General features: G+C 44.3%; 1 protein-coding gene across 1 annotated transcript in view; it reads right to left on the bottom strand.

Moving 5' to 3' along the window:
- Positions 1-12,222, bottom strand: part of GREB1 (growth regulating estrogen receptor binding 1) — a 104,598-nt gene that overhangs the window by 75,723 nt on the left and 16,653 nt on the right. The window contains exons 4-6 of the mRNA XM_004373051.1: positions 5,731-5,913; positions 3,369-3,512; positions 1,148-1,276 (exon numbers count right to left, since the gene is read on the bottom strand). Coding sequence (XP_004373108.1) covers positions 1,148-1,276; positions 3,369-3,512; positions 5,731-5,913 — 456 coding nt within the window. The remainder of the gene's footprint in view (positions 1-1,147; positions 1,277-3,368; positions 3,513-5,730; positions 5,914-12,222) is intronic.

Genomic DNA, 12,222 nt, shown 5'->3' on the forward strand with positions numbered 1-12,222 from the left:
TTGGGGGTGACAAAGGCTTGATCTCGGATTCCAGAGTAGATACACTGGTTGGGACTAGAAAGCTTTACATTCAATTCAGAAAATATATTTGCTCCTTGAACTAAAAGTTAGAAAATTCACAAGATTTTTACCAGGAAGTCCTCCAACAGCACAGGGAAGTAGGAAGACTGGATCCTAGAACTGGCTCTGCCTCTCTGGGCTTCAGTTTTCTCCTCTAAAACCGAGTGTTGAGTAGTTGATTTTTAAGGGCTGGTGGCATAGTGGTTAAGAGCTCGGCTGCTAACCAAAAGGTCAGCAGTTGGAATCCACCAGCTGCTCCTCGGAAACCTTATAGGGCAGTTCTACTCTGTCCTATAGGGTTGCTATGAGTAGGAATCAACTCAGTGGCAAGGGGTTTGGTTTGGTTCCCAGTGTGAAAAGTCTTTGATCCTAAAATTCAGTTTAGCCATATGGATAAAGGAGGATAGAGAGAAATTCCCCAACTTCTAAGTCGCAGCTCAGTTATCAGCTTCTCCAGGATGCCTTCCCCAAGCTGACCAGCCCTCCATGATGCTGATGATGCTGATGATAATGGGTACCAATTACTGAGTACCAATAATGGTTGCCAATTACATGCCCATTACATACAGCGTCTCTCATTTGATCCTCTTAACAACCCTAGGAGTGGAATTCTTATCTCTTGATAAGAAAACATTTAGCCAGAAGACTTGTCCAAGATCCCAAAGAGACACAGTTGGGTTTTTAACTCGTGAGTATCTGATCCTGAATCCTGTGTTCTTCCCACAACACCATGTTGCCCCTTGTTTCTCCAGAACTCTACAGTCCTCCTAATGCATGGCCCACAGTGAGACGGTTCACTAGCCCTCCTAGATGAGATCTCCCACTGCTTCCTGGCACACATGACCTCCCAAGTGTGACTCCACCCCTCCATGGCAGAAGCCCTGGCCTCCCACCCACCAGCAGCATAGGCCAGGACACAGACCCACATACTCAAGAGGCACCTGCTGACCTGGCCTGACTCTCATTCCGAGCAACACCAGGAAGCTCAGCAGCCCCAGCCTGCAGGCTCCCAGTGCCCCCTCCAGTGCCTCCACCCAGGGAAGCGCAGGACCCACCCAGCACAGCCCGCCAGGGCAGGCAACGCTACCTAACGCAGAGGGCCTTGGCAGAGCCACCAGGTTGCTCTTCACCAACTGCTGATGCTTTGGGGAATCTTTACCATTGAAAACAGCAGACCCCAGTGCTGCTGTTAGCGAGGGGTGATCAGAGGCCGGTCCTGAAAGCAAAGAGAAAGAAGAAGAGCAGGGTCAGTTACAGGAATGCTCTGTGAGTCAGGCAGGCAGGAAATCATTTTTCTTCCATTTTTACAAACTAGCTGCTCACTGACAAGTCTCATTGGGAGTCAGAATTCCTGCAGTGGATCCAGGGGTGCTGACCAACTGACTTTCCTGCCCCTCTGAGCGCACGTGCGCGCACGCACACACGCACACACACACACACTCTCTCTCTCTCCAGTGAGCACGGTCGGGGTAAAAGATGAGCCAGAGGGCATGAGTGGCCGACCGGTGAGGCTCCCTGAATTCCAGTATTACACCTGAAACTGTCTACCTTCCTTCTACCTTCTCTTTTACCTTCCAGAGTTCAGGTTTGTATCAAAGTATGCCCAGAAGTGAGAGATAAAGGAAGACACAAATCTTAGGGGACACTGAGCTTCTGTTAAGGGTGATGGAAAAATCTGGGAATGCTTAAGGGTGATGGTTGACCAACATGATGAACATATCGTCGCTGAATTGTACATATGAAGATTGTTGAAATGGCAAATGCTTTTTTACATACATATTTACTACAATAAAATAGTTCCTCTTGAAAAAAAAAGTATCTAAGAAAGCTGTTGTGTTTGCAGCCACCTAGGTCACAGGCCTGGGGCTCCTCAGGTCTGCGGGTGACTCCGGGGCAACCATGGTTTCTGTCGTCTGAGGCTGACTGCACTGCTTCTGTCTCTCAAGTCAACCAGGATAGTCTGGAAAGCCTGAAAGTCTGCAGGGCACTCAGAGCTGGGGGCAGCACGAAACGCCCCCCCGTGGGTAAGGCAGCCCAGTGAGGGATGAAGAGCATGGTTCTGAAGCCAGATTGCCTCTGCTGGAATCCCAGTTCTGCCACTTATTAGCCATTTACCTACCCTCCGTGTGCCTCAGTTTTCTCATCCATAAAGTGGAGATAATAATAGCACAGCCTCAGAGCCCTGTCAGAATTACTCCATAAATTAACAGAAGTAAAGTGCACAGAGCAGCCCCTGGCTCTGAACAGCAAGCACTAAGAAGTGTATGCCATCGTGATCCCTTACTGAATTCTGACAACTACCCTGCAATTCAGACACGAGTTTCTTTCCCCAACTTTACAGATGAGAAAACAGAGGTTCAAAGAGTTTAAATGAGCTGCCCCAAATCACTCGACTAGAAAGTGGCAGTGCAGGAACTCACAGCCAACTGCTCTGACTGTGAACCCACTGGTCTCACCAGTCACCGAGCTGGCAGACATCTGACATGGCCCAAGCACACACCAGTCCCAGGCAGTGAAGATCACAGCAAATACCACGGGAAGGGGAAGCATGATGCCTCTGGAGGGCAGCATGTTCCCAACACTGGAGCAACCCCTTCGTTAGCGACAAGTGGGGTGCAAGGGCACTGGCTCCCCTCTCAGGGCCAATGCTCTTCTGCAGACCCTTTGGGCAGTAGGAATGAAAAGAACCAATGACCTTCCAGAGTCCTTGAGAAGGCTGGTTACTTGGAAAACAACTATGGTGCTTAATAGGTCTGTTCAGAATGGCAAAATGCCAAGTGCATCATTTTTGGAATCAGAAATACCTGATGTCAAAATACCTGACTCCACCATTTATTGTCTGTGAGACTCTGCAAATATTCAGCTTCTATGAGCCTCAATCTCCCAACCACTAAAATGGGGAAACTAAAACCAGGGTTGTTCATAGGATTAAATGAGATACGTATACAGAGCTGAGGCATACTGAGCACATGATAAATGGCAGCTATCTAGTCTTGTCTGCCCCTCCTAGCAATTCCATGCAAACCCTGACTAAGTATCCAGTACACAGGTAGCTGTACCCTGTGGGGATGCAGAGGGAGCTAATATGTGATCCCACCGTCAAGGAGATGGCACTGAGTATCAAAGAGGAATGCAGAAAAACTTTCCAAATTAATAATAAAGCATTCTGTGCTGAAAGCCATCACAAATTCAAGTTGAAATTTAAAGACACTGGAGAGAAAGATAATGTGACCTTTACTTATTTTGAAGGATGTTTGACTACATCATCTGCGTGTTTAGCAGCCTCTGGTGGTGCTCCATCACCTCACCTGCCTGTTGCGATCCCATCACCATGCTCGGGTTTGCTTCAGGGACGGGCTCACTGGGGAAGGTAGCCAGAGGCCCAGAGTTCTCCACTGGCTGGAAGAGAGAACTGGAACACGTGCTGGCAGAGGCCTGCCGGCTCCTGAACTCTAAGGGGGAAAGGAAGACACGTGTGAAAACCAACTCACTAGTCTCCAACAGTTATGAGATGATTTCCTGGGCTGGAATTTGTCCTACAGGAGAGCGAGACACATAGATAACCATACAAGGTGCCAACACCATCCTAGTCTTTGATTTAGGGTAGCCAGGGGACCAAGGGGTACGACTCTTTGCCTGTGGCTCCAAACCAAGGGGAGGAGGGATCAGTCTCAGGAACCACCTACCTCACCACACTCTGTCAGGAGTTGGAGCGATAGTGAACATCGGGAGGAAAGAGAAAAACAGATGACTCAAGTGAGTCATTTAATCTCTGCCTTCAAAGTTCAAGGAAAGAATAGAGTATTGCTCAAAGGTGAGGGAATAACCAACACTTTCCTCCATTTCATAAGTCATCCTCAGTCATAAAGATCCTCAGTGGCATATCTAGCCTATGACGTTCTTGGTCATAGCAAGTGATCTAAGACTGTTAAATGGCCCCTCAATAGGAAGAATTACTGCACCCCAGGCCTAGGAAATGGCTGACACATAGTAGGAGCTCAAGAAATATTTACTAAATAATAAATAAAGTAAGGAAAGAAAAAAAGAGGGAAAAGAGGGACAGGGCAGGGGGAGATGAGAACTGCCACCCACTCATGAAGCCTCTTCCTTCTACTCATGGGGCCTGAATGGGCAGATCCCAGGTGACCAGACATCAACAAAAACAGACAAGTGAGGGACAAGGTCGTCTCCCTGAGAACCCTGACAAAGACACATTCCTCAAGTGGGTGTAGCTCAGTGAGCATCCCAAGGTTAGGCCTCTCTGAAGTTTAGCCACCCTTCCATCTTCCCTGCCATTGCTGACTGTAGCCATGAGAGATACAGGGGAGATGAAGAAGGTCTGGAGTGGAGATCTTTCTTTCCTAATGCTTCATAAAGCTTTAGCCCAGTTACTTCTTCAGAAACCAGAAACGTGAACTGGTCTTTCTGCTCAGAGACAACAGGGTTCGGGGGGCCATCATTCTAGCCAAGCTTTCTCTAAATCAGGGTTTCTCAAGCTGAGAACTATTGACATTTTGGGCTGGATAAGTCTTTGCTGTGGGAGGCTATCTTGCCTGCGCATTGTAGGATGTTTAGCAGCATCCCTGGCCTCTATTCTCTAGATGCCAACAGCAACATTCCCCTACCCCTCACTAGGTACGGCAACCAAAATGTCCCCCCACCCAGAAAAAAAACACCAAACCTGTTGCCGTCGATTCCAGCTCATAGCGATCCTACATGGCACGCTTTACCCAGCCCACTCTCATACCCTCTGAGGCAGGCTGAATAATGGCTCCAGGGAACCAGGTTTTTTATCCCTGAAAGCTGTACTGTCACCTTATATGGCAAAGACTTGGTAGCTGTGATTAATTAAAGACCTTGAGATGGGGAGATTATCCTGGATTACCTGAGTGGGCCCTGAATGCAATCACGTGTCCTCCTGAGAAGGAGAGAGAGGGAGACTCGACACAGAAGAGGAGAAGGCCATGTGAAGATGGAGACAGAGATAGAAGTGATGCAGCCACCAACGGAGGAACGCCTGCAGCCACCAGATTCTCGCCTAGAGCTTCCAGAAGAGGCATGGCTTTGCCTACACCTTGATTTCAGCCCAAAACAAACCAACGCATTACTGTCGAGATGATTCCAACTCATAGTGACCCTGCAGGACAGAGTAGAACTGCACCATAGGGTTTCCAAGGAGTGCCTGGTGGATTTGAACTGCTGACCTTTTGGTTGGCAGCCGTAGCTCTTAATCGCTGTGCCACCAAGGTTTCCAAAATGTCTCCAGATATAGCAAATGTCCCCTGGAGAACAAAATCAAAACCTGGTTGAAAACTGCTGCTCTAAATACTTACCACAAGGAGGCACAGCACAGTGCGGCTCCATTGTCATCAAAGAGTTACTTGTTTAGTTATTTTTCTTTTTCTTGCTCTTACCTGCATCTTGAAGCTCTTAAAATGCGGACCTCTGTCAACTTTTAAAAGTCCCATACAATTAGTCTGCCACTATAAACCAGCTAAACACACTAAATGCAAAATAGCACTGCTAATTTCAAAGGTCTGACCTTTTACCTACAATCCACGCCCACTGGAGAATGGTCTCTCCTCACAGTCGTGCTGATCAGCATCTGTGTCCACTTGGAGGACACCTCACCACACACCTACACACCCTCCACCAGAGGGGGAAGCTCACCTGAGCCTTTCCAACAAATTAAAGGTCCTTTAGTTAGAGTTCCATGTGCATTACGGACCAGGTAGTACTTCAAGTGTTTCTGCTTCTTGGGCTGGGTGGTCAATTTAAGATTTATATGATTGGAAAATTCCGTGAAGTAACAGAAGCCTTTCTTTCCACAGCCAACACAATTCCCAGAGAAACCTGAAGAAGGAAACAAACCATGAGAGTTTCCGATGGTGGTCTGGTTAAAACAGGCCAGATTACACCCAATTACCTTCAAAGTCCTTTCTAAATTCAGTAAAACTTGTGAAAGCTGCAACCCATGTCAGGCAGAAACCTGTCAGACACAGAAAACGCAAATATTTCCCACTCTGTCAAAGGTGGTAAACTTGTGAGACCCGGAAAAACAAGGCAGTCTCGTTGAGTTCCAGCTCTCACAGGTTTCACTGTAATACGTAATTCACCGAAATGCTGGATATCCATGCCCTATACCACCAACTAGAAACTACTGCAAAGTAAAGTCCCCACTATCTTATATTGGCCCAGGGGTCAAGATGCCCTCAACTCAAACAGAAGAAGAACCAAGAAGATTTAGTAATAGAGATGGGTCCAGGCAAGCTTGAAAGATTTAGCTTTGTTAGGGAAATATTTATAAACCTATATATAGAGCAGGGGCAGTGGTGGTTCACTGGTAGAATTCTCACCCTATGTGTATACATGCACATATACACATGCAAATATATACGGGTGTATACATAGGGGCCCTAGTAGCACAGTGGTTAAGTGATGCAGCTGCTAACCAAAAGGCTGGCAGTTCAAATCCACCAGCTGCTCCTTGGAAATCCTATGGGGTAGTTCTACTCCGTCCTCTAGGGTCACTATGGGTCGGAAACAGGTTTGTTTTTGTTTTTTGCTTTTTTGTTTTTTTTAATGTGGGAGACCTGAGTTCAAGTCCCAGCCAAAGCCCCTCATGTGCAGGCACCACCTATCTGTCAGTGGAGGCTTATGTGTTACTGATATTGAACAAGTTTTAGTGAAGCTTCCAGACTAAGACAGACTAGGAAACAAGGCCTGGTGATCTACTTCCAAAAATCAACCAATGAAAACTTTATGGATCAAAATGGTCCGATCTGCAACTGATCAAGTGGACGGCACAGGACCCAGCAGCGTTTCATTCCACCGTGCATGGGGTTGCCGTGAGTCCAGGGACAACCTGGCAGGAACTAACTATAACAACTTTGTAGAATAAGAACTGTCCCGTCAACTATTTACACTGATCAGGTGTCTGAAATAATCTATGTCCCTGTTTCCTTCAGTGCTGGCCAGTTACAGAATCTCAAAGCAATTAGACCAGTAGTGGGACTAGATACATTAGGAAAACTCTTGAGCATCCAAAATTCCCTCCTGGAGTCCTTTAAGCTGATCCATGAGTTGCTGACAGGAAACCAAGAAAGTGCCACAGAGCATGGTGGACAACACAGCCGAGACACTGGTAAATGGTCCTACGAGCTTACAGCCAGTGGAGTGAAGGCATCGGCTCGGAATGTGGCTGTCTCTCAGTGTCAGTGTCCTGCTGCCCAAGGCCAGGCAGCCTTTCTGGGACCTGAGGGAGCTTCCCAACAGCTCTGAGACTCTGGGCAGGCTACCAATATGGCGACGATGACAAAACCCATCTCATCTGAGCTATTAAAATTCAGAGAATATGCCTGAAAAGACCTTTATAAAATGTAAAGCCTATTCAAAATATACTCACTAGAATTATTAGTTAGTTACAATAACACCTGAGAGGAATGTGCCCCTTAGAACAATCAGTTATACAAAGTCAAAAGGGCAACAGTTGCCCAAAAGCAAAGATGAGAAGGCAGGAAGGGATAGAACTAGGACAGAAGGAAACAGGGAACCTAGGATGGAAATGGAAAGAGTGCTGACACATTGTGGGGAATGAAACCAATGTCATGTACACTGTGTACAAACTATTGAATGGAAAACAAATTTGCTCTGTAAACTTTCACCTAATGCACAATAAAAAATTTTCAAAAAAAAACAATTATTAGCTAGTACAGGTGAAATATGATGACTTGGCTTTTCTATCTGATGGCTGTTCTTGTCTAAACTCACTGTCCCAAAAAGGCCTTCCTTAAGGCCTTGCTCGGCCCACTAGTATGTCTGGTTTCTATGGGTACAAGGTCCTTTGATAGGGGAGATCTTGAAGCTACAGATGCTGAGATTAGCCTATTTTATCATATTTCTTGGCTCCAAATTTTCAGAGGCCATTTCAACTCAAGCCATGAGGGCCACATGGCTCTGTGCATAACGTAAGCTCTGCTTTCACAGTATCCCTAAGGTTTCTGGCTAGTGTTCAAAATAACATCAGTTAGTGAAGGTTACAAACATCTCCACAGACAAATAAAGCATCTACCTTACAGAAACCTATTGGATTCTCCCATATATTTTATTTTAAGTAAATTTAGTATTTCTCAAAAGATCTTAGAAATAAGGAAAAACCTCTTGGCCTAGACACAAGACAGGTATAGGATAATTTAACCATCTAGAATCCTATTCCCTCTGTACCAGAGCAAACAGATAAGAGACCAAAGAAACCTAACACTCTGTACTCTACGTTTACTTACTTTTAAAGGGACAGGAAGTAAACTAACATAAACAGAGAACCAGGGACAATCTTATCATTCATTGTAGTCTACACGGGTCACTCAGTTAATCAACAGAACAACGACTCAGTCAGGAGAGAAAAGCCTTTTGAGAACTCTGAGAACCAGAGATGCTACCCAGTTTGTCCAATGTCACAGATATAGAAAGAGTGGCATTTAATTCCAGCATGAGAATAAAGTCGAGACCCACAAGCATGGCATCCATTCACAAATCCTCCCCAACCTTCACCGCCAGCTTTATTTCCTGTTCTTCATTCTGGTATGCCTAATTTTCAACTGGACTCCCCTGGCTCTCAAATCCACCTCACTCTCACCACCCTCCTGCTTCCAGGCTCATACTCTTCCTTCCTTAAGCCCAATCTGTCTGAGTCCCGCCCATCACTCAATGCCCAGCTCAAATATTTGGTCCTCCAGAGAGCCTTTCTTTACCCAAAGGGCTGGGTCTCTTTTCTCCAAACTCTGACTGCTCTTTGTATCACTCAGATGGCCCATCCTTAGCGTTACAGTTATTGAAATTCATATATTTTTCCCATAATTATCCCTATCCTTCCAAAGGATCGAGATCACGGTGTGACTGCATGTATGTGTGAGTTGTGTTTGTATATGTGTGAGTTGTGTTTCTGCATGTGTGTTGCACCTTAGCTAACACCCAGCACATAGTAGACAGTCTGTAAATATCAGAAAGGAAGGAAGAAGGAAAAAAACAAGATAACTACAAAAGTGGACATTTTAAGATTTCCACATACACACTTTGAAGTAATAACTCAATGTTTTTATTTATTCACTTGTCTCTAATCTGGGAACCCTGAGATTATCATAGCTCAATTGCAATCTAATAATAAAGCCCTAAGAAATCTTCAGAGCTCCCTAGAAGGGATCCTGACCTTCAGCGTTGAAAGGATGGATAAGCAAGTAACAGAACTGCAAAACCAAGGATGCTAAAGAGTAATGTGCAAAGGCCAGTGCTGCCATCCACTTCTAGAAACAGCTAAGCAGGATACACGCCTAACTTTTCAAGAAATTATTTGAAAGGTAACAAATTTTTTCATAAGGAAGAATAAAATAATTCTTCAGAAATCTACCTTAGGGCTTAACCAGTTGCCGTCAAGTCAGTTTTAACTTATGGTGACCCCATGTGAGTTGGAGTAGAACTGTGCTCCACAGGGCTTTCAACAGCTGATTTTTTCAGAAGATCGCTAGGCCTTTCTTCTGAGGTGCCTCTGACTGAACTTGAACCTCAGTTAGCAGCTAAGTGTGTTAACCATTTGCACCGCCCTTAGGGCTTAAAAAAGAAAAAAATAAATAAACTAATTGTGGAGTCAATTCTAACTTACAGAGATCCTTTAGGACAGAGTAGAACTGCCCCATAGGGTTTCCAAGGAGTGGCTGGTGGATTCGAACTGACAACATTTTGGTTAGCAGCAGACCTCTGAACCTCTGCGCCACAAGTGCGCACCTTAGGGCTTAGGAGTCTATAAAATATCTTTACAAGACAGGCCTAGGAAGCATGGAATCTTGCCTGAATCCTAAAATTCCTGCCAGGCACAAATATCCACAGTTCAGCTCAATTATTCCTTCAGTGTATTATACCATAGGATATATTCCACAAAAATTAATCTCTCTCCAGATTTCTGGCTTTCATGGAGGTTGGGGTAACCCACACAGGCCACAGCCCTTGGGTGTCCTTTTGAACTTTGAGCTTTGAGGAAAAAAGTTGGTTCCTGAAGGCACTTGTGAGTCAAACAATAGTCCAGATAAACTAATAAGACCATTTTGATTTGGACATTGTGCTTTTTTAAAGAATTCAGTCTGTTCTGGGAAGCTGACTCCAAAGATCAGACTGGGGGCTATGTTTAAGACAAATCAGTAATTAGTTTAATTAGTCTTCAAGACAGTGTTGCATGAAATACCCGTCTAATGTTTGTAATCAAACTGTCACCTCCTTGCTATACAGAAAATTATTTATCTTGAAAAAAACAGGTTCTAAGAGGAGATCAACCTCACACCTTGAGTCAGCCTTTGGGAAATCAAGTAATTCTACCAACATGGCTCTGAAACTGAGGCACTTGGCCTAACTAAAATGACTAACATAAGATCTGACTCAGACTCTGTTTTGTCTTAGGCCCCACTTCCGCTTCTGAGAAAGTAACCCGTGATTGTTAACAGGTAAACCATGGAGGGGCAACTTGCCCTAGGAAAGAACACTTTAAACAGATTAACCGAAGACCTCTAACAGTAACAGGTCCATCCTGTATTATCTTGCTAATCAAGTATTCTCTGATGGAAACTTGGCTGTCACATGTAAATTCTCCTATAACTTCTGTTTCCTCTAGACAAGCTTTGTGTGCTCCTTATAGATATATCTGTTTTGATGTGGTGGCTCCAACTATACTAGTTTAGATGATCCCTTTCCAACTGACAGTGAATTTACATGGGCAATCTTTTGGTTAGACTCCTGGCGAATGTGTGGGCAATGCACTTTGGGAACTTTAGGATTATCTTTAAATATTCATAGTAATGATGCCAGTAAATATTGGAAAGGTAATGTTAAATTGTTACACATTGTAAAACGAGAGTCAGAAGAAAATCGGTTGGTCCAACACTCAGTGTGGAGTCAGTCATTTCTAAGAGCTTTAAATCCTACTTACGGTATAGCTGAATTAGAGAAATCTTTAAGAAATTTGTCGATCACTATGGGACAAAAAGCAGACCAAGTTGCTAATTGGATGGAAACACAACGGCGATCTCTGACCTCATTAGCTAAGGTGGCATGAGATAATATAATAGCCTTAGATTTTTTATCAGCCCAAGAATGTGTAGTCTATGCTGTAGCAAGTAACTCTTGTTGCATTTGGATAAACAATACAGGAGAAACAGAACAGGAAATACACAGAATTAGACAGTAAGCTACTTGGTTACACACTATAACACTCTTACAAACACCAGATTTATTTGGTTGGTTACCATCAGGAATAAGCACACAGGCTAGATCACTATTGCAAGGAATAATAATAGTCTGTATCCTGATAGTATTAGGCATAATAAAACTTATCTTCTATTGTCTTACACACTTAAAGGGCAAAAGAAGGCCTCGAGCTGAAATGTTTTCAGCAAGTGATTGATGAAAACGTCGCTCTTACTTAAGATCCTGCTGAAGAACCAGATGGTAACTGGTGGAAAACCAGCACTGTGAGTTTAAAGAGCTTGCCATGGCCACTGTCTAGAAGCCCAACTAAGTCCAGGTACTGATCATTGATGTGTTATCTCTAATTTCCAATCAAAAGGAGGGAGTGATTTAGGAGGTAACACTGGAGCCATTATTCCCTGTCCTTGAACGTGGCCCAGCTGGAGCTAGACTCACAAGGACTTACAAGGACTCACAAGGACATACCAACTAAGCCCTGAGGTATAAAAACAATAGCTAGGATAATCTTGGAAAACATCTTTTAGGGAACCTTTCACATAAACTAATCAAACAGAACACAAAAGACTCACATAATTTCTACTCTTATCTTTTTCTATTACCATTTAGTAAATAGTAAGATTTGTTGGACCAATGAAGACCCTCCTGACTGTCATTACTGAAACCTGTACCAATGATTATTAAGAATGACAATTCAAAATGTAGAATTACAGTGATTTGGCAGTTTACAGCCAATCTGTAAAAGGTGAAGCTTTCAGTGATTTTACTCATTTGTGGTTAAGAGCTCAGCTGCTAACCAAAAGGTAGGCAGTTCAAATCCACCAGCTGCTTCTTGGAAACCCTATGTGGCAGTTCTACTCTGTCCTATAGGGTCACTATGAGTCAGAATTGACTCAACGGCAATGGGTTTTTTTTTTT

This window comes from Trichechus manatus, unplaced genomic scaffold (genome assembly GCF_000243295.1).
Source record: "Trichechus manatus latirostris isolate Lorelei unplaced genomic scaffold, TriManLat1.0 scaffold00023, whole genome shotgun sequence".
NCBI classification, from domain to species: domain Eukaryota; kingdom Metazoa; phylum Chordata; class Mammalia; order Sirenia; family Trichechidae; genus Trichechus; species Trichechus manatus.